At 52.0% G+C, this 18,598-nt stretch overlaps 1 protein-coding gene across 1 annotated transcript in view; it reads right to left on the bottom strand.

Moving 5' to 3' along the window:
- Positions 1-1,668: 1,668 nt before the first annotated feature.
- The window catches only part of LOC121914356 (heparan sulfate glucosamine 3-O-sulfotransferase 2-like), a 98,970-nt gene continuing 82,040 nt past the window's right edge, over positions 1,669-18,598 (bottom strand). The window contains exons 3-4 of the mRNA XM_042437726.1: positions 4,275-4,953; positions 1,669-2,811 (exon numbers count right to left, since the gene is read on the bottom strand). Coding sequence (XP_042293660.1) covers positions 4,314-4,953 — 640 coding nt within the window. The 3' untranslated portion in view covers positions 1,669-2,811; positions 4,275-4,313. The remainder of the gene's footprint in view (positions 2,812-4,274; positions 4,954-18,598) is intronic.

The following is an 18,598-nucleotide window of genomic DNA, read 5'->3' as shown; positions in this document are numbered from 1 at the left end:
TTAGATATTTAATCTGAAGTCAAAGGCTTTCATAGCCGGCATCCATAGGTTTTTGTGGGTTTTTCAGGCTATGTGGCCATGTTCCGGAAGCGTTTATTCCTGATGTTTCGCCAGCATCTGAAGATGCCAGTCACAGATGCTGGCGAAACATCAGGAAGAAATCTTCTAGGACATGGCCCCATCGCCCGAAAACCCCACAAAAAGCCTTAGATATTTACTTGTAGAGGTGGGTCTGTTTCCTGCAGAACAGGCTCAGATGTTGTTTCTTTTTTCCAGAAGAAAACAAAACAAAACCTCTATCATAATTTGCTGCTTAGTGATGATTTGATGACTCTGTAAACATCTGGCAGAGGATTTTCTGGGGGAGAACCATGAGATGGTTTTTGAAGAGAGTCTCAACTGCAAAGTCCTTTTTTTAACAACAAAACCGCCTCCTGAGTCTTCTTTCCACCCGGCCTTGGAAACACCCACCGCTAATGGTGCTTAATGGTGCCTGTAATTGGTGTCTCAACTTATTCAGAAGTAAATTTAATAGAAAATAATTAGTAATTTTATAGTTCACTACTTCTTTGTTTTGTTGATTAAAACAAGAAACCCAGTTGCTGTTATCAGATGACACAATGGCATGAGGCTGCAAGAGAAAGTATCCCAACCCAAGGGCCAGCAAGAGTTTTATGTCTGAATTGAGGTCACCCACACCCCGTGTTTCATGAGTGTCCCCTAAGCCTGTCTCCAGTTTGTAACTGATTTGCCCACCACCATTTGGACTCACTGGGGCCTGCCATGATGCCCAACTTTACAAACCACAGCTGGGGCAAGAAACCTTCCTGGCTGCTGTACTTTTTTGGAGCAATGGGGCTGAGCAGGTGAGACAGCCTTTAACTGCAGAAGGGGGGATCAGGGGCTGCCACCCCAGAAGCTCTGGGGAGTGGCATGTTGGCAGCAGATATGGCCACAGAGCAAGATGGGTATGGCCATGGCAACCTCTCACACACCATTCGCAGGCAGACTCATACGCATCTGCCCCATTCCCACACCACCACCATTACCACAACACACTTGCACTCATGTCCATGCACAGAGCACACCCAGATCTCTCATTTGATCTGTGTCATAAGGATCGCTTCTTTGCAGCTCACTGCAAAGAAAGGGACCCATTAAATGGGGAAGCTCTTATCTCCCACCAGTACTGACCAGAGATAAGAGATTCCCTGTGTCAGGCTGAAGGGTGCAAGGCCTGGAAGAGGGGGAAATGGCCTGTGGAAGAAGTTGGTTGGACAAACAAGGAGCTCCTATGGGGCAGAGGCCCCACAGGCCTGCTCCAAACCTTTGCTCGCTGGCAACTCAGCTGGTGGCAAGATTGCTTAGATGCAGCTGATGCAGACCATGGCTTGGTGAAGCTTCCAGCTTTGGCGTCTGAGAAAAAAAGAGCTCTGCTTCAGCAAGAGGGTTTTGGGGGGATGGCTTCTTTGTGGGACCCCCCCCCATTAACTTGCTCCTCCCTGGGCAAAAGAGGGGAGACTCTTGACTGCTCTGGTATAGGGTCAGATTACTCCTCCTGCTCTTCCTCAACTTGGCTGGGGAGACAGCTGAGCTGCAGAAGATAACCAACCCACACCTTGCCTTGCCCCCCACCGGACAAAGAGAAGGGAGTGTTTTTGCAGCAACTGCTGTTGGAAGGTTTTTATTGTTTCTGTGAGGTTTGACTCCAGCCGGCAGACCAATCTCTCTGGGCCGAGGATACGGATGGATGATGGCTGCCCCAGCCGAGCCTTTGTGCTTGGAGCACCAGAACTCTCTTCCGCCGTCAAGTCTCTGTACTATAATATCCCTGGATTTCCAGGACAATGACTCATCCAGTCTTTGTGTGTAGAAAATTAAATATAATTTATGCTTTGCTAATTGAAATCAAATACAAAAATTCAATCTCCTGCGTGCTGGGAGTGCTGACATTTAAAGAGGGGAGATGAAAAACAAAAATTTAGCCAAATGCTTTCTGAGGCAGTGACTTCCCCCAAAGACTGATGGGCTTTTTGGAGCAGAAGAGTAGGGTGAGGGCAGTGGGGTGGGAGAAGAGGGGGCTCTTAGGTGGGGCTGGTGGAGGGGCATCCACCCAACACCCCCTGGCCCCCAGCTCTTGCTAAAGGGAGAAGTGCCCAGTTTCCCCATGCCCCCCCCAAAAGAGAAGAGCCCCGATGCCCACCATCCAGGGAGAAGGGGGGCAGCAAACCAGCCTCAGGCTTTGTGCTTGGGAGGAAAAGCAGAACGTCGGGATTCAGGAGCCACTGAGTGGGACCACCACTGGAGAGACCCCTCTGGCTTTTTGGAGCCTTCATCCCATTGTTGGTAGTTCAACCTGTATCAAAAATAAACCTCTGAAAATGTGGTGCAGCAGCAGGATGGGTGAAATGGCTTGGCTCTTCTTCCTCTTCTCCTCCTCTTCATCTGGTACCACTGATGGGTGGCTCCCTGCGAACGGTTCGGAGTGGGACATGGGCCCCTGCAGAGGCTGCGGGGCTCCTGGCCTTGTTTGCCCAGAGGTCTCTCCTCTCGGCCTCAGCTGAACTAAAGGTGAGAAGGTGCCCACAGGGAGCTGCCCTTGGCCAGTCTCTGCCCTCCAGCTCCAGTGGCAGAGGAAGGTGGGAGCCGGGTGTGGGGGCCGACGTCCCATGTCCCAAGAAGGACCATGGCTTGGCAGCAGCTTTAGTTCCTCAAGAAAAATCTTCCCCAGTCATTGTGGCAGAAGTGTGGTGGTCCTGGATCTCAGGGAAGGAAAGTCAGGCACTTTCCTTGCCTTCTCTGGACGCATCTCTGGGAAAGAAAAGAAAAAGGCAGCTGAAGATGGGGGCTGCAGTTGAGACCCCCCCCCCCAGGCCCCCATCTCTGTCGCATGGCCCCCTCCTTTGCCTTTGGCCACATGTGTCTATGGGTGCAAGCTTGGGGGCCAGGGGCCCTCCTCCCCTGGCAAGGTCTGGGGCACCTCTCTCTCGCCTGAAGCCAAATGGACTGAGCTTGGAGGCATGTGTTCAATGCTGCCCACTCAGGAAGGCCCACACCAGGCCTCTATTTCTGTGACACGGAGGAGGAGGTCTGGGTGGGCTTGCACATGCTTGTTCATGGCTGTGGAGTGAGGCGCTATGCTCTCACTTCAGGACTCCTCCCTAGTGGATCCTGCACAAAATGGCAATCCCAAAGGATCTCTTTGGGTTTTGCTAAAAGGGCTTCATTCTGCTGCCGTGGGACAGACAGGGGGACTTTGCCCAGTGGGGCACCCTTGTGCTCAATGGATCCCACCTCCGTCCCCATAGATGTGAAGAATGTTCTCCCGACAGATGCTTGGACTGGTGGTGGTGGTGGAGGGGTCCCCAGTCACCCAACAAGGTGCTTTGCCATCGGCAATTAAAAAGAAAAGAATCCTCCATCTGAATTCATTAATCATTGAGAATTAAACTTCATAACATGGTTCTCATTTAAGCAGAGGAAATGACAGTTTAATAACATGTGAAACAATTTAAAGCCAGCCCTAGTGCATACTTCCAATTTTCATGTAGTAATAATTTTGTGGTTTGGAGGTTGAAAAGCGGGAGGGGGGAGGGGATGATGGTGTTTTATGTCAGACGCTGGTTTTACACTTAATTGAGCTAATAGGAATTGACATTTACTTCTGTGGAAACAAATGCTTCCATTCCCGGCACCTAGCCTCCTGCCAGATTTGACAAATGCATTTAGCGCCCCTTGCCTGATCCTGAGCTCCAGAGAGGCTTCGGTGGGTGATGGTCCACAGGACAGCCCCCTCCCACTTCTGGCAGTGGCGCAAAGGACAGGGGTTGCCACCTCGTTCCTGTGGCAATCCCAGCCTTCGGCCAGAAGGAAGAAAGAGGCCTCCTCCTGACTGGTGCAGCCCAGACCCAAGCCATGGAGATGAGTCAGGCCAAGAGGATGGGAACTGGGCAGCTCTGTAAATAAAAGTGTTTACAGAAGAGCCCCCAAAAGCCATAAATAATCAAAGATTGTGCAAAAATGTGTCACGAGGCCCTTTTTGATCCAGAAAGGATGAGAAAATGTGCAAATGTTGTTCGCATCCCTAGGCAAGACTGAGCTAGAGGGATCTCTGTGGTCAGCTGCTCCGGCCCCACAACCCCCCCCCCACCTGGGCTTCGGGTCTCTCCCTGGAAATCCTGCAGGACATCTGAGAAAGGGCCCCATGTGGCTCTCTAAGGCCCTTGGGGGCCCCACAGGGAGGGAATGGCCTTCCCCCAAGGGCCTTTCTTTACCTCCGGAGAGGAGCTGGTTTCTCTTTTCCTGCCCCAGTGTCACTTTTCACCATCTTCCTGCTCCCACTGGAAATCCTGGCCTGTCATTTGGTAGAACATGACGTTGAATGGCTTGTAAAACTTCCGCAGCCGCTGGATCACATCTCGGTCGATTTTGGGGTGAGGCCGTCCCTTGGACTTCCCAAGGCAGCGGGGGGTGCCGGCGCTGTCCTCGGGCTTCTTGAGGCAGGGGAAGCCCTTGGTGGTGTTGAAGTGGAAATACTTCTCCGTCACAACCCTCCGGAGGCCCAAGAAGTCCTGCACCTTGGCCAGCTCCCCGGCCGGATCGGTGATCAGCCTCTCCCCACTGACAAAGTGGATCTGGGAGAGTGGGAAGTACTGAAGCCAGCTCTCCAGGTGCAGGGCATAGATCCCGATGCGAATGGCACTCCAGGAAGCATCTATCAGCCCCAGGGTCCGGTTCTTGAAGGCCAGCACCTCAAAGGTGGGGATCTCGGGCTTCTTGGAGAGGGTCTGAGTGTAGTCCGAAATGGCCCGGGTGACTGGGTCCCGCACCACCACGATCAGCTTGGAGTCCTTGGCCATAGCATGGATCCGCTTTGGTGCTTCATTGGTGACAAAGTAGCTCGGGGTCTTCTCCATGGTCAGCTGCCCTTCCAGAGTCTTGGGCATCAGGTCCCTAAAGATGCAGAGAGAAAGAGGGCAGAGAGTGAGGAGCTGGTGGTTGGGAAGGGGACCATAATCAGATCAGCCACAGGTGTCACGGGAGCTCTCCAAGGGCTAGCGGGCCCCAGTTGCCACGTGCCACCTGGCCTCGGGTGCCTTGCAAGCCTTTAAACTGGTCCCAGGAAGCCATTATACAGCCAATTTGCCAAAGGCATATGTAGACAAAAGTTAATTGGCAGTAAACCTGTCCCATACCTGCCTGAGTAGGCAACCATCTGCTCAATTAAATCTATTCACTTTGGAGCCTTGTACCAAAGTGGTACATTTAGGATTACACAAGCCCTTTTTGTTATGATGACATGCTTTTAAATGTCTGCGCTAATAAAACTTAAGCGAGAGAGAGAGAGATCCCCTGCCTCTTGTCCTATAATTAAATTTATTTACTATCTTGTGTGCAAGGAGGGATGACTTTTCTTCTATCTCTAATTCGCACGCTCCGTCAATAATTAACTGCCAGCAGGTTCTGAGGTTCCCAGGCAAGAGGACCTGCCTGACAGAGGAGACGGGAGGGAAGGAGGCGCCTCTGCTTCTGGGGGCCAGAAAGCCAGGTGGCCAGCGAGACCCAAGCCTCAGTAGCCACCAAGGCAAGGCTGGCTGGAAAGGAGGGAGAGATGGGAGGAGGGGGCCATGAACCCCTCCAAAGCTGCCCCAAGCTACTCAGTGTTCAGACATCTGGCCCCCTTGACCCTTCCTTGGTTGGACTTAATGGGCCTCCAAGTGGCCAGTTCAGAGAGTCCACATCCCACTGGCCTTGCTGTGACCCAGGAAGACTTGAAGAAGCAATTCTTTTTTCGCCCAAAGATCCACCATCACTTTTCTACTGAGGCCCCTGGCACTTATCTGCAGCGGGCAGGAGATCAATCTTCCCCTACAAACACCGGATCCAAAGCCCCTTGGAGCCGAGGGAAAAGGAGACTTTGCAGAAGGGCTCTTGACAACTAGCTTCAAACAAGCTCTTAACTTTGGAAGGAAACATTGGATAAATTTGTGTATTTGCATGTCACCAATTCCCTCCCACTTGGTGGCATCTTTAAATCCAGATTATCCTGTTTATTCCTTCACTCGCAGCTGTCATTTACCCTGTAGGTAGCCCAGGCCTTCCTCTCTCTCTCTCTCTCTCTCTCTCTCTCTGTGTGTGTGTGTGTGTGTGTGTGAGAGAGAGAGAGAGGGGCTCCCTGCCAGCCCCTCCTGGAAAGGTGCCTTCAAGTCTTTTTGATTTGATCATGGCAAGGTTCTCTTGGCAGGGTTTGTTCACAAAGGACTTGCCTTTTCCTTCCTCTGAGGCTGAAAGAGTGTGAGTGGTGGGAGAGGCCCACACTGATGATTGCCGTGGGTCTCTTGGGGAATGCTGGTGTGGGTGGTCCCTCCAGACGAAGGGGCTTTGGTGGTCCCCCGCCTTCCTTGAGCTGCTGACCGAGATGGAGCACCGTTAGCTCCCTCCTGAGACACAAAGGGAAGGAAGGCCCCTCCGCCTGAGTGTGGCCACGTTCTCCATAATTGCCTGGGCTCTCAGCAGCAGTGCCCTCTGAGTATCCCAGGCAGACAGGAGAGGAATTTGTAAGGGGAATGAGATGTTCCACCATTAAAGGCAGCAATCTGCATGAAAACCAAAGTCTATTTGCTGTAAGCTCCAGAGTCAAATCTCATGTTGAATTTGCTCAACAAAAGGGAAAAAAAAGAAAGAAAAAAGAAAAGAAAAGAAGCGGGAAGGGGGAGAGAACCCACTTTCTGGTGGAATTTGCATCACTGTAATTTCTTGTAAATCTCTTTCTGGTCTCTGAATCCATATTCAAGACCGAAAGCATTAACATTGAAATGTTGTGCTTAATGCTGAAAATAATTTTAATCTCTCCAAAACCCCGCCACCAAAGCGTGGCCTCCAATCCCTTTGAATAAGCAACACGAACCCGGCAGCTGCCACTCCATAATGGGTGCATATTGCTCTAATTCCCCCAGGGTTTTTAACCAACCTTAAACATGGCTCATAAAGAGCTTTGCAAAGGAACATCCTGGCTTCCCATATGCTCCTCCTGGAGAGGGATCAGCCAACCCGCGAGAAACACCGAAACCCTTCTTCTTGTGTCATGGCTGAGGGCACCTGGGGATGGTGGGGGGCAGAGGGGTGGCCCTGGGGCCTGACAGGAGGAGGGGGCTCTCCCACAGCAGTCCCAGGGGCAGTCTGTGGGCACAGCTCATTCACACTCATGGACGGGTGGGCAGTGACTCTGTGCCCAGATCCACTGCAACGGTGTCATCCTTGAGCTGCTGAACCTGAGTTGGAAATTAGGGTGCAGGACCTCGGAGGGTTCCTGCAAATTCAGTCCTGGGCTCTGAAGGAATTCTCCAGGGTCCTGTCTTATGCTGTCCTGTCCTGTCCTATCCCATCCTGTCTTATCCTGTTCTTTCCAGGATCTGCCAAATCAGGGAGAGAGCCGCTTTAAAAGGCACAGTATTCCTCCTTCCTGGGTTTAGTCTAAAAAGCTTCCCAGTTCAGCACCATGGCTAGTTTTTTCACACTATAGGCCCAAACCCCCAAGTGGATCCAAGACAAAGAGAAAGAGAGAAAGAGATACACAGCCCGGGCACAAAAGACCCCAGTGACCTCTTCTCTCTCCAGCCCTCCTCTTCTTCTCTTTGCATCTCTTTTGGCCCAGCTTCTGCCCTCAACAACCGGCCAGGGGTTAAGAGAAGCCAGTGCCCAGCAGCCCATGGGCCCCAATGACAGCATTGCCAGGGGAGGCTCTGCTGGAAACCTCCTCCTGTCTGAGCAGCTCCTTGGTGGAAGAAATCCGTTCCGGTGTTCCCAAAGCGCCAGAAGGCAGCCATCACTTCCTACCATTAAGGCATCCCCTGAGCATCCAGAGGGCAAGGCACCCTGCAGCTGCTTCTCAGAAGCATCAAAGTCCAGTTCTGAGTTTCAGCCTCTGCCCAGAGACACTGGAGGGGCTTGCATTTGCAAGGCAGGCCCTTTCTGTGCTCACTTGAAAGAGGGGCTGCACCTGGGAGCCTGGAGGAGGAGGAGGAGTGCATGCCACCAAGCACAATGGTTGCTTCGCTTACACACACACACACACACACACACACACACACACATGTCAATGGAGTACAAGGGAGAGCGTTACCATAACGACCAAGGTGCTAACATCAGCTGCAAACTGATAGGATCAGAAAATGCAGAAGCAGGAAAGGAAGGCCCAAGTTGCTACAGCAACTGGAACAAGGATTTGGAAAATGGGTCCGCCGGGAGAACCTGGGTGAGCATCAGGGGCCTCAGGTCTTCCGGAGCTCCGAATGTGGAGATGGAGCCTCACCGCAGATTCCCACTGTGGCCTCTCCCCTGCAGCTGCCATCCTTTCCAGACACTGGACTCTCCACACACAGGTCTAGCCCAGGGTTTGATCCTCTGTCTCAGGGAAGGCCCCTTCTCTCTGGTGGAGATGTGGGATGGGACGGAGTGCATGCTTCCCTGGCAAGGACACTCTGCCTTCCTCCATCTTCATCTCCATCTGCTCCCTCTCTGTGGCCCTCTACCACTTAAGCACATCTGTAACTTGCTTCCCATGGATGAAGGTCCCCAGATGCTCCACATAATCTAATCTTTGGACTTCTTGGGAGTGTGTGACTGTTGTGGGTGCACTTGGAAAAGCTCCTCAGCATTGCAAGAAGTGGGTCGGTCTTTGCTGTCTGGCAGTAAAACCCAGGGCCCTTTGCTTCATCTTTGACTCTCCAGAGGGGCTATCGTGGAGCAGGCCATCCAAGGAACCCTCAGGCTCAGCAAAGGGGCCTAGTTCTGCACAGCCAGTCCAGTCGGAGGGCAGCCTTCTGTCCACCGCGAGGCCACTCAGACCCACAGCCTGAGAGCCAGAACCAGGGAGTGATCCTGCCTGACACTGGGAGGAAAAACAGGGAGCAGCCAGGAAAGGGGGGTGAGGGGAGTGCTCTGGGAAAGGCCCAAGCCTGCCCCTCATCTGTCCCTCCTCTCTTACCGTGGCCCCAAAAAGAGATGTCTAGCAAAAATTGGTGGTCAGCCCAGAAGGTTCTTCTCTCTGAACCCCATCAAAATGGGAGGAAACCTGTCCCCGCTGTTCCGCTCTGGTTACTCTGAATCTGTGAGGTTCAGAAAAAAGCACAAAAAGTGGAAAGAATCCAGCAAGTTCTCATCCGCTGTGATTGACTCAAACCATTTTGCTGCTGCACTGAAGTGTGTCCTTCAGGACAATCTTAAAACAAAAGCTTTCACAATTTTAAACAAAAGCTTTCTGAGTTGGAACGCATGTGTCAACAAATGTCTGAATATTAGCCAAGAGGGAGCCCAGCCATGGCCAAGGGATGGGGGAAGGTGCTACAGAAAGTGGGGCTCTCAGGGAGAGGTCTTGAAGGCTGTGGGCATGACAGCCCCCCAACAAACACACACCTGGATGGAGGACCAAAGCAGCGCAGCCGCCGTTGCCACAGTTTGTCAGCAGACAGCCATCACAGGCAGCTGTGGCAAAGGAGTCTTCCAAAGACGGCTTCCTTCCCAGCCTCCCTCACACTCCTCTCAGAGGGATGGGAGGCAGCAGGGAAGGCACTTATGGGGCAGGGGCATAGTTGGGAGGTGGGGTGCGCATGTGTGCGTGTGTGTACTTGACCTCAAACACACTGTGTGGCTCAAGCTGCCTTGTGATCAAGAGCCTGCATGGCTTTCAGAGATCTATTGTTAAGAGTTTTCAAAGCCCTTTGGCTTCCTTTGTTAAATCTCTAAGAAGCTTTTGTGGAGATGGGGGGGGGGGGGTTTCTCTGTGATCATCTTTGGGCATTAGCTAAAGGCTGGAGCCATGGGTGCTGGAAGCACGGTCTTCCATGGGGCACTTTCTGTGGCTTTTATTCAATGCAGCCCCCCCCCTGCTTTGGGGCTCCCCATCTGGCTCTGTAACTCCCCTCTGCAGAAGCCCCATTTACTTGTCCAGCTCAAATCCTCCCCCCCCCCATTGCTCTCTCAGTGTCCATGTCTCAGCTGTGTGGAACCAGAGGGGCAGATCTAGTGGTACTGGGAGTAACTGGTGGGTGTGAGGGATCACCACTAATGTCAGAGGAGAGTGGGAAAGTAGAGACTAATGTCAGAGAAGAGTGGGCCTTTTCCTTCCCAGGGGGTGCATGAAGACACGCCCCCGGCCCCCAACCAGAGACCTTCCTTTCCCCACAGATGCTGCAGGAGGCCCCAGTGAAAGTCTTTGAGAGTCTTGAGATGAATATTTGCAGCTTGCAGCCACCAGGAAAACCAGTGAGAACATGTGTGAAGCTACACAGTCACGGAGATAAGGCTCCATGCCAGGGCACAAGAAATATTGATTTGCCTCAATTGTGCAATTTGGGTCCCACCCCTGAGAGCCACTGATGTTTCTGAAGACTGAAAGAAGGAGAAGAAGGAGGGAGAAGGGGAAGGGGGAGAGTGCCAAAATAGAAAGTTAAAAATATAATGCCATAGATCTCCATGGCAAAGAGCTGAGTTTCCTCTTCAGAGGAATTTACTCCCACCAAAAAGAACGCGTGAGAACTAATGGCCTCCTGAGTGGAGCTGCCCTGTCGGATCAGCCTAAAAGCTTTTAGGAGGAAATCGGTAAATACACTCCAGTGCCGGCTGGCTGAGAGAGAGCCCTGGAAGAGGGAGGCCACACCGGCCCCCGCAGCAGCAGCTTAAACAGTGGGGGTTCTCTGGGCTGGTGGGGCCCAGATGGAAATGGGGGCAGAATGGAGGTGCAGGGGGTACGTGTGCTTTCATGCACACAGCAAATTGCTTCAGTGCAACCTGTGGCCTCCCTGTGCCAGTTAAACAGGCAAACGTGTTCTCCCCACCTTCAGAGAGAGGAGGAAGGAGCCAGGACTTTGCTTGGTTTGAGCTTTGGAAGCTCCCATTGAGCTGTGGCAATGGGAGAGAGCTGCCAGGGGAAAGTGACAGCTGCCATTCAGAGTGAGCTGTACTGGTCAAGAAAGAGTCCCAAAGGTCTGGCATAGTCTGTAGGGTGCCTCTGCCCCATCCATTCCTGTGCCCAACCCAAGTGCCCATGTATAGGGCAGGGAAGCGGCCAGAAGACCAAGCATGGCCCAGAAGCAATGCGGCATTGACAGTCTGCAAGGGAAGAGAAAGCCTTCAGCATTCTGAACAGAGAACCACCTTCCTCCTCTTCTCTCTGGAGTCCAACAGCAGGGATGAGGATGCAGCTCCCCTCAGCCCCATTACTTTTATCTCTCTCTCTCTCCCTCCCTCCCTTCCTCCCATCATTAAAGACACTTAGTAGACCTCCTCTGGGGCTTCAGAATTGCTGGGAAGAGGGTAGGTATGGGGTAGTGTGGAAGGAGTGAGCGAAGAGCCCCTTGCCCTCTATCCAAAACAAAACATGTGCATGCATGGGTCCAAGTTCAGGGTGCGTCTTTAACAAACAGGGGTCCAACCCTTGTTTCCTAACCAGGGAGGCGAGTGTCCCACAGATGGACACACAAAGAGCCCTCTCTTGCAGGTGCCAGAGTCATCCATTATGCATGCAAAACTAGTAATGATCTATCATCTGCCTGAAGAGGACCAGGCCATCCTTATTATTCTGAGCACTTCTGCCTCCTATAATTGGCTAGCTTGCCAGGCGATGGGCCCTGGATCCCAGCTATCCATAATGGCAGCAGAGGGGCACTCAAGAGGCAGTGACACATGGCCTGGCCCTCATGGATCCCCTCAATGGCCAATGCTGCAGTGGCCAGAATCAGGGGCAGGGCCACCTTTGCCCCCTCCCCATATTTGGGAACAGGCGTGGGGCATCTCCCAGCCAAACACACAGGTTCAAATCAGCTGAGACAGAGAATAATCAAGATTTATGATGCTCATTCGACTCCGGATCACATACTCAGTGCAGCTGGAGCGGCACACTCAGCTTCCTCTCCCAGAGCTGGGCTGGTAGACTGTCCCAGGCGCCACTCTCCTTCGCTTGAGCGGCTTCACTGCCCTCCTGCAATCTGTCAGATCCCCTCTGCTGCTGCTGCTAATGGCAAGCCAGACCCCGCTTTGCTTTCAGAGCGCTTCCCCAACTGAGGGGGCACCTGTGCCCAGAGGTTGTTTAGCTCCGGAGCTCACAAAGAGGGAGGCACCAGGAGGAGGTCAACCAGCCAAGCTCAGTTCCAGGTCCATGGAGCTCTGAGGGGGGACCCAGATCCAGCCCAACCGGCCCCTCTCCCTGTCTTGGCAAGTGAGCCACTAAGCCCTCCTTCACTGTTCTCTCTCTCTTTCAGCTTCAATGCTGTAGAAAAGCTGGGTATGAGAAGGACCAATGTGTGAACACAACTCCAGCAGAAACATCCGGAAGCCGGGAAGGATTGCCTGGGCAACCCAACTTAGCAATCTTTCTATCGGCAAACAGCTTCTCTTTTGCCATGGCCCTTAGGCTCTTTCTCTGGGGAACGAGAGAGGGGCCCATGAACATCGGATCTCATGCAAGAAAGACAGCCAGAATGAGGTCTCAGTGGACCTTGCTCTCTTTGCCAGGCAGATGCAGCAGAAATGACTCTGAGCCAAACTCTGAGAACACTGTGGGCAGTTCAGCCAGACTCTGCTCTGCCATTTACCCAGCTGCTTTCTTACCTGCAAGGAGAAATGCGTGCCTTCCTCCCCACCCCATCCTTCCTTCACTTACATCCCACCTCTTTCTGCCAGGACTGAGTTTCAAGACGTTTCACAGCAAATGAACCACAGATACAGATAAAGCCCAGGCTAGGGAAGCTATTATCCTAAAACACAACTAAACTATAGTATCAAAACACTCCGAGTTAACAAGAAACAGTTTAAAAACACATTTGTTTAAAAAGCAGTGCCAATTCAAGTAAAGCCTCTCCCTCAACAGCCAATCAATTAAAACCAGCAAAATTTCCTTTAAAGATCTTTTATATTCTGGTAGAATGGAAGGGAGCCACCTGAGCCTCCTTTGGCACTTGGGAATGGGCACCAAGAAGGCCGTCTTCCATGTTCTCCTCCCCAGACATGCCTCCAGTAACAGAAGGCCAAAATCTCTCCTGGGGACAACCAAGGAGCCTGGCCACATTCATGGGGAGATGGTTTCCCTTGGACAACCTGGACCCCAGCCATATAGGACAAATTGGGGGACGTCATGTTTGCCAAAGATATGAGTACTCTGTTTCTCCTCCTCTGGCAGAAGATGGATGGAAGGTAAAAGCCATTCTGGAAGGAAGAAGCCCCCCCCCCCTACCCCTTTCTTGCAGCATCCCGGATTCACACTGCCCTGTGAGAAGCAGGCACAATCCCAGGCCAAGCTGGCAAGGCAAAGAGAGCCCCTGTTTAGGTAAACAGAATTAGTGGCGCCAAGAGCTGTGGGCATTGCTGCACAGGCTTATTAGCATAAATGCTCATTGTAAACCAATTAGCACTCTCTCGTCAGCTTAGCCCAAGTCCCTGAGCACAAACCAGAGGCCCAGCACTCAACGCACATTGATTTCCCCATAAAGTCCAGCATCATTCAAACCCAAACTCAACAAATGTGCAATCACTTTCTGTTGGGTTGGGGGCTGAGGGGAGGGGGGTCTCCATGTGTGCTTAGATGGGGAGGCATGCCATGCCCCCTAAAGCCCCTGGAATGGAAGAAGAGGCCCCCAAGCCAGGGCCAGGGGCAAAACGCTTTGATGGTTTCGAGCACATATTCTGGTTTTAGGTAAGAGTAGTAGTAGTAGTAGTCACACCAGCCACAACCATGGGCGACTTGACTGGGCACAAGTACATGTGAAAGGTGTCTGGGTGCCTTGTTGAGCCCAAGCCGGACCTGAGTTTGCACTGTGATGGAGCTGCTGAAATGCTGAATGTGATCCCAGGCCACCTCATAAAAAAGAAATCTAGCATCCCACTCAGAAGGAGACAGGGCACTGCTCTTGCCAGTCCTCAGATGGACTTCAGTGTCCACATCTGAGGAAGGCTGCTGGCCAGGTGGGCCACATCCATTCAGGGGAGAGTGAGCAAGATTTATTCCTTTTATGCCACAATTTTGACTTTCCCTAGAAGTGGGGAATGCAAATGCAACAGATGCATGGGTGCATATGCAAGACCACTTCTGAACCCCCTCTCCAGCCTAACCTGCCATGGCTGTTTGGCTCTGCCAGAGTCCAGCACTGTTTGCTTGGAGCTGTTGTTCAGTTTGGGAGCTAGAGGAGCCGGGAGCCCCTGTGCCCTGGTCCAGGTGGGTAGGAAATGGAGATGTGCCCAGCTTGGACCAGCGTGTGCATGTGTGCACATGTGCCACTTGGCTCCAGCCTCCTTCTGCAAGCCTTGATTAAAATAAGTCTATCTCCATTGTGGAAGCTGCCAGTCAGCTCCTCTTTGTAGGTGGAATGTATTTTTTTAAAAAAAATAAACCACACGTCTTCTGCAAAGTTGCTCAAGTATTTTTGACAGTTAGCAGCTTGCATCCAGCAACAAGAAAGAGCGAAAAGGAGAGAGATGGGCGTGTGAGGGACTCAAGAGAGCTAATTGGGGCCAGACTGCCCAGATTGTGGGTTGCCATCAATAAGCAATGTGCGGCGTCAACATAGCCAATGCGTCAGGCCAGCCCATTCCTGCGCTGGTGAAGGGAAAGACTTCTTACTCTTTATGCTAATGAAAGGTAATTGAAGTGCTCCAGTCATGCTTGCACTTGGCCAAACAAAGGCTGGCTGTACATCTGGCCTGCTCCAGTAACAAGTGAGCAGCTAGTGAGGTCTGCTCCTTGTTATCTCCACCACTGAGCAAAAGCCACAGAGGAGGAGGAGGAGGAGGAGGAGGAGGACTCAGTCTCTCCATAAAAACTAGCACTCTAACAAGGAGCCAAAGAGTGACAACTAATGTACTTTTGAACGAGAGCTACATGTTATTCATAAGCATCAATGTCAGGCCCAAAAATAACTGTTTTTTTATTGGACACTCTGAGTGTAAACAGCCCCTGCTGACTGAAAAGCAGAAAACTGGGCTTCAGAAGGAGGCAGCAGCTGGTTCCTTCCAAACAGGAACAGCATTTGGAGCAGCACATGCCCCAATAAGGAAGAAAGCCGCCTTCTCATGCCATCTGCTTGCCTCCAAGGGAAGCTGTCGCTGGAGGGGAGCAGCAGTGGGGCAGCCAGCCGGCCTGTCCAGGGCCCACTGTCCTGCCCCGAAAAGTGCCCAACAGCAGGGCCTGGATCCACAGCCAGGTCCTAGATCTTGGCCCAGAGGGGTGCTGGGCAGAGGCCATCCAGTCCCCCCCCCCAAAAAAAAACCAAAACTCAGACCAGCCAGAGAGATGCTTCCTTTCCCTCATCTGCAAGGGGAGAGCCACCTGCCAAATTCCTTAATATTCCTTGGTTTGGATTCAGTTCAATTCCCTTCTTCGTTTATCCCATTTCCAGCAATGGTCTGAATTGGCTGGTTTGTTATGGATCCGCGAAGAAAGTGGAACTATCTTTGCAGCAAATTTTGACTGGCGGCCTTGATTCTACTCAGCTTTATGGAAGCGATTCCTGGTTCTGCAGGAGCTCTCCAAAGTATTTATTTATATTATTATGGCATTTATATAGGTATGCTTTTTGGGAACTGGTATCAGCACTTTGTAAAAGAAGTCATTCCCACAAAACCAAATGAACTTTTGCTGCCCCAAAGCAAGAGAGCCCTCAGCAGCTGCTGATTCCTTATGTCAGAACTGAGATTTATTTCACCATTGATCTTTCTCAGGAAGGGGTCTCCTGTCCTTTCCATAAAATTTCCATAAATATGTGGGGCAGCACCCCAAACCCTCGTGACCATTGGAATCACACAAGCAAAGACGGTCTCTAATGCTTTCTCAGTCCATCACTTATGCAAAGGACTCTGCATGTGCTCTGAAACCCAGTATATCACAAAAACAGGCACAATGCATTTGGCTAAATTAGATTCATTTTCAAATTTTTATTTTTAGAAAACTGTGTGTGTGTGTGTGTGTGTGTGTGTGTGCTTACTGCTTTCCTTTCTCTCTCTTTCTTGCTGTGCTCAGATCCTTTCCCCAAATAAGATTTGTATTCAGTGAGACTTGGCTGAGGGTGTTTTTCTGGGATTTCTCACCATCGGTGGGTGAGAAGAAGGCTGGCCCAGTACTTTTCAGGCTAAAGTTAGCCTGAGCAATGGCACCTTGCTATGATTTTTTGTGGGGTAGAGGGGGAGACTGTTTGCATTAAGGGGAGGTTCCCAAGAGCCCCCTTTTCTCTCTTTTAGCTCACTTAGCAGCAAAGGTTATCTCTGCAGAACAGATAAAATTAAAGAAAAACCATCATGCACAATAAAGTGAAAGGCATCTGCCTAAGAAAGGAAATGCATAGAAGAGCAGCCTCCAAAAGCAAAGCCACTTCTTTTTCCACACACACAAAACACCACATCTTAAGGAGCCGGATGGCAAACCAAGCCATCCTCTCTCTCCTCGAGAACCAAGTGGGATGGGGCCACCCCCCTTTTCTGGCTATCAGAGGCCAAGTAGCCCAGAGCAGAGTCCCAGGTGGCTGGGAGCTGCAGTCCAAGGGCAGCTGGAGGAATGCTGATTCTCACCCTTGGCCCAACCAAGTCAGTGGGGAACATGGCAAGCCCGCAGGTCCCATGGGTCAGTGGATCCCCCTGTCTCTAGCTGGGAGCAGCCCTTGGGCTGAAGCCCTTGTTGGGAGCTTCTGGTTCTTCTCATCCCAACCGCTGGGTGCCAAGGGCAGGAGGGCAGCCCCAGATCACCCACCTGCCATCAGAGCAGCTCCAGGTCCCTGGCACCTTGGCTCGGCTGCCCTAGGAAGAGAGGGGGGGCTTTGAGGAAAGAGTAGCTCCCTGGCCAGATGCACATGGCACCTGCATCTTCCTCCTCCTGCTCCAGCGCATGTCCCCTGCGAGGTGTGATGGCAGCGAGTGCCACGCAGGAGAGCCCTCCGGGTGCCTTTCTTCCTTCCGTGTCTTGTCTGTCTGTGGCACGGCCCAGAGCACAGGTGTCTTGGCAAACACACGTCCCTCCCACCCGGGTCTTTCCAGTGGGCTTGACAATGTCATCTCAAAGGAACAACAGCTCCTGTTTAAAGATGAGGCCTCTGAGCCAGCTCCCTCTCCCTGCCAAGCAGGCTTTATTATCTTTTTCTCCAAGGGAAGAAAAGGTTGAGAGGTATCAGCACTACACAGGTAGCGCCCCCTCCTCCCTTTGACTCTCCCCCCAAAGAACACTGCCTGTGTTTTGCTGGAAGGGAAGGCGCTGGGGCCAAAGGGGAGGAAACCTTGTTTGCATGCAGGGACAGCCTTGGAAAGCAGCCAGGAAGCAAATGGCATCCCTGCCTTTGTGTGTCAGCAACAACACAAATACAGCAACAGCAGCAGCAGCAGCTCTGGCCAAAGGAGTGCCATGGACACCCTGCTCCAGCCAAGCTGCCCAGGAGCCCTTTCGTCCCCCCACTGGCCACTCCTTCCTGGGTATCCCCCTCTGAGGATGAGGAGCAAGGAGAGCTTGACAGCTGGAGCAACGTTTGGGAGGGCAGTCTTGGGCAGACAGCGCCAGAGACCCCCCAAATGCCAGTTATGGTTGGCCCAGGAACTAGCGAGTGGCAAGAGGCACATTACCTGCAGCCCCTGCTGCAAATCCCCCCCCTCTCCCTTAAAGAAACTAAAGCATTCCTTTATGGCTCTTTATCAGAACATGGGCACACAGCTGGAGAGGAGGCCAAGGCCACCTGGAAGCTCTGGAAGGATGTTGAGGGCAAGGGCCATGTTCTGGAAAGCCCTTGGGGGTGTCTCTGTTGTGGGGGGCCAGCTCCCAAAGCCTCCGCACTGCCAGGTTGCCCAAAGGAATCAGTCACATCTGGCAAGGCCACATGAGAGGGCCTTCTCCTTAGCCACTGAAAAGGCTGTGGAACTCCCTCCCACTAGAAGTCCAAGGGACCAAACCTCTTCCATTGCCATTCACTTATTTATTTAGTTGGGCCTTCAGCTATGAACTGGCTTTTTTTTTTTGGGGGGGGGTCTTTTAATAGGCTCTGGGCATGCTACACTTTTATTTTTCTTGTGGTGCTCCAAATGCCTTTAAACTGTTTTAAAGGTTGCTTTCAAGGGAGATTTTATATAATACTTTTAAAACTTAAAAAAAACCCTCAGCATTTAGCTGAGTTTTGTTTTAATCTCAGTAGATCCCACACTGGGAGAAAGGTGGGGTTAATTAATTACATGAGTGAAGTAAATAATTCATTCTGGCAGACAGAGGATCATCAGAAACCTCTGGCAAAGGAGGAGGTGCGTTGCTTGTCCAGCACCCACCATACGTTGCGCAGGGCACTGTCCAGGCTGGCCCTTGGAAGCACAGGATGCCTACCTGGGTCCTGGGTGGGAGGCAGCTGGGGAGGGAGGAATGCAGGCAAGACGTGGGCCCACTTTGCCTCTGAGTGCAAAGGGCTCCTCAGATTCCAACCTTCCTGCAAGCTCCTCATGTTGTGTATGTGTGTGTGTGTGTGTGTGTGTGTGTTGGGGTGTTTGGAAAGGGTCCCCAAGAGACGCATCTCCTGCAGAGACATGCAGAGGAGAGGACAGAATGAGGACATTGCTCAACAGCCACAAAGACCCCAGCAGCCCCTCCAGG

Source organism: Sceloporus undulatus, chromosome 8 (assembly GCF_019175285.1).
Source record: "Sceloporus undulatus isolate JIND9_A2432 ecotype Alabama chromosome 8, SceUnd_v1.1, whole genome shotgun sequence".
In the NCBI taxonomy this organism is placed as follows: Eukaryota; Metazoa; Chordata; class Lepidosauria; order Squamata; family Phrynosomatidae; genus Sceloporus; species Sceloporus undulatus.
The sequence above is the reverse complement of the archived record's forward strand: the minus strand, read 5'-3'. Positions and strand labels throughout refer to the sequence as shown.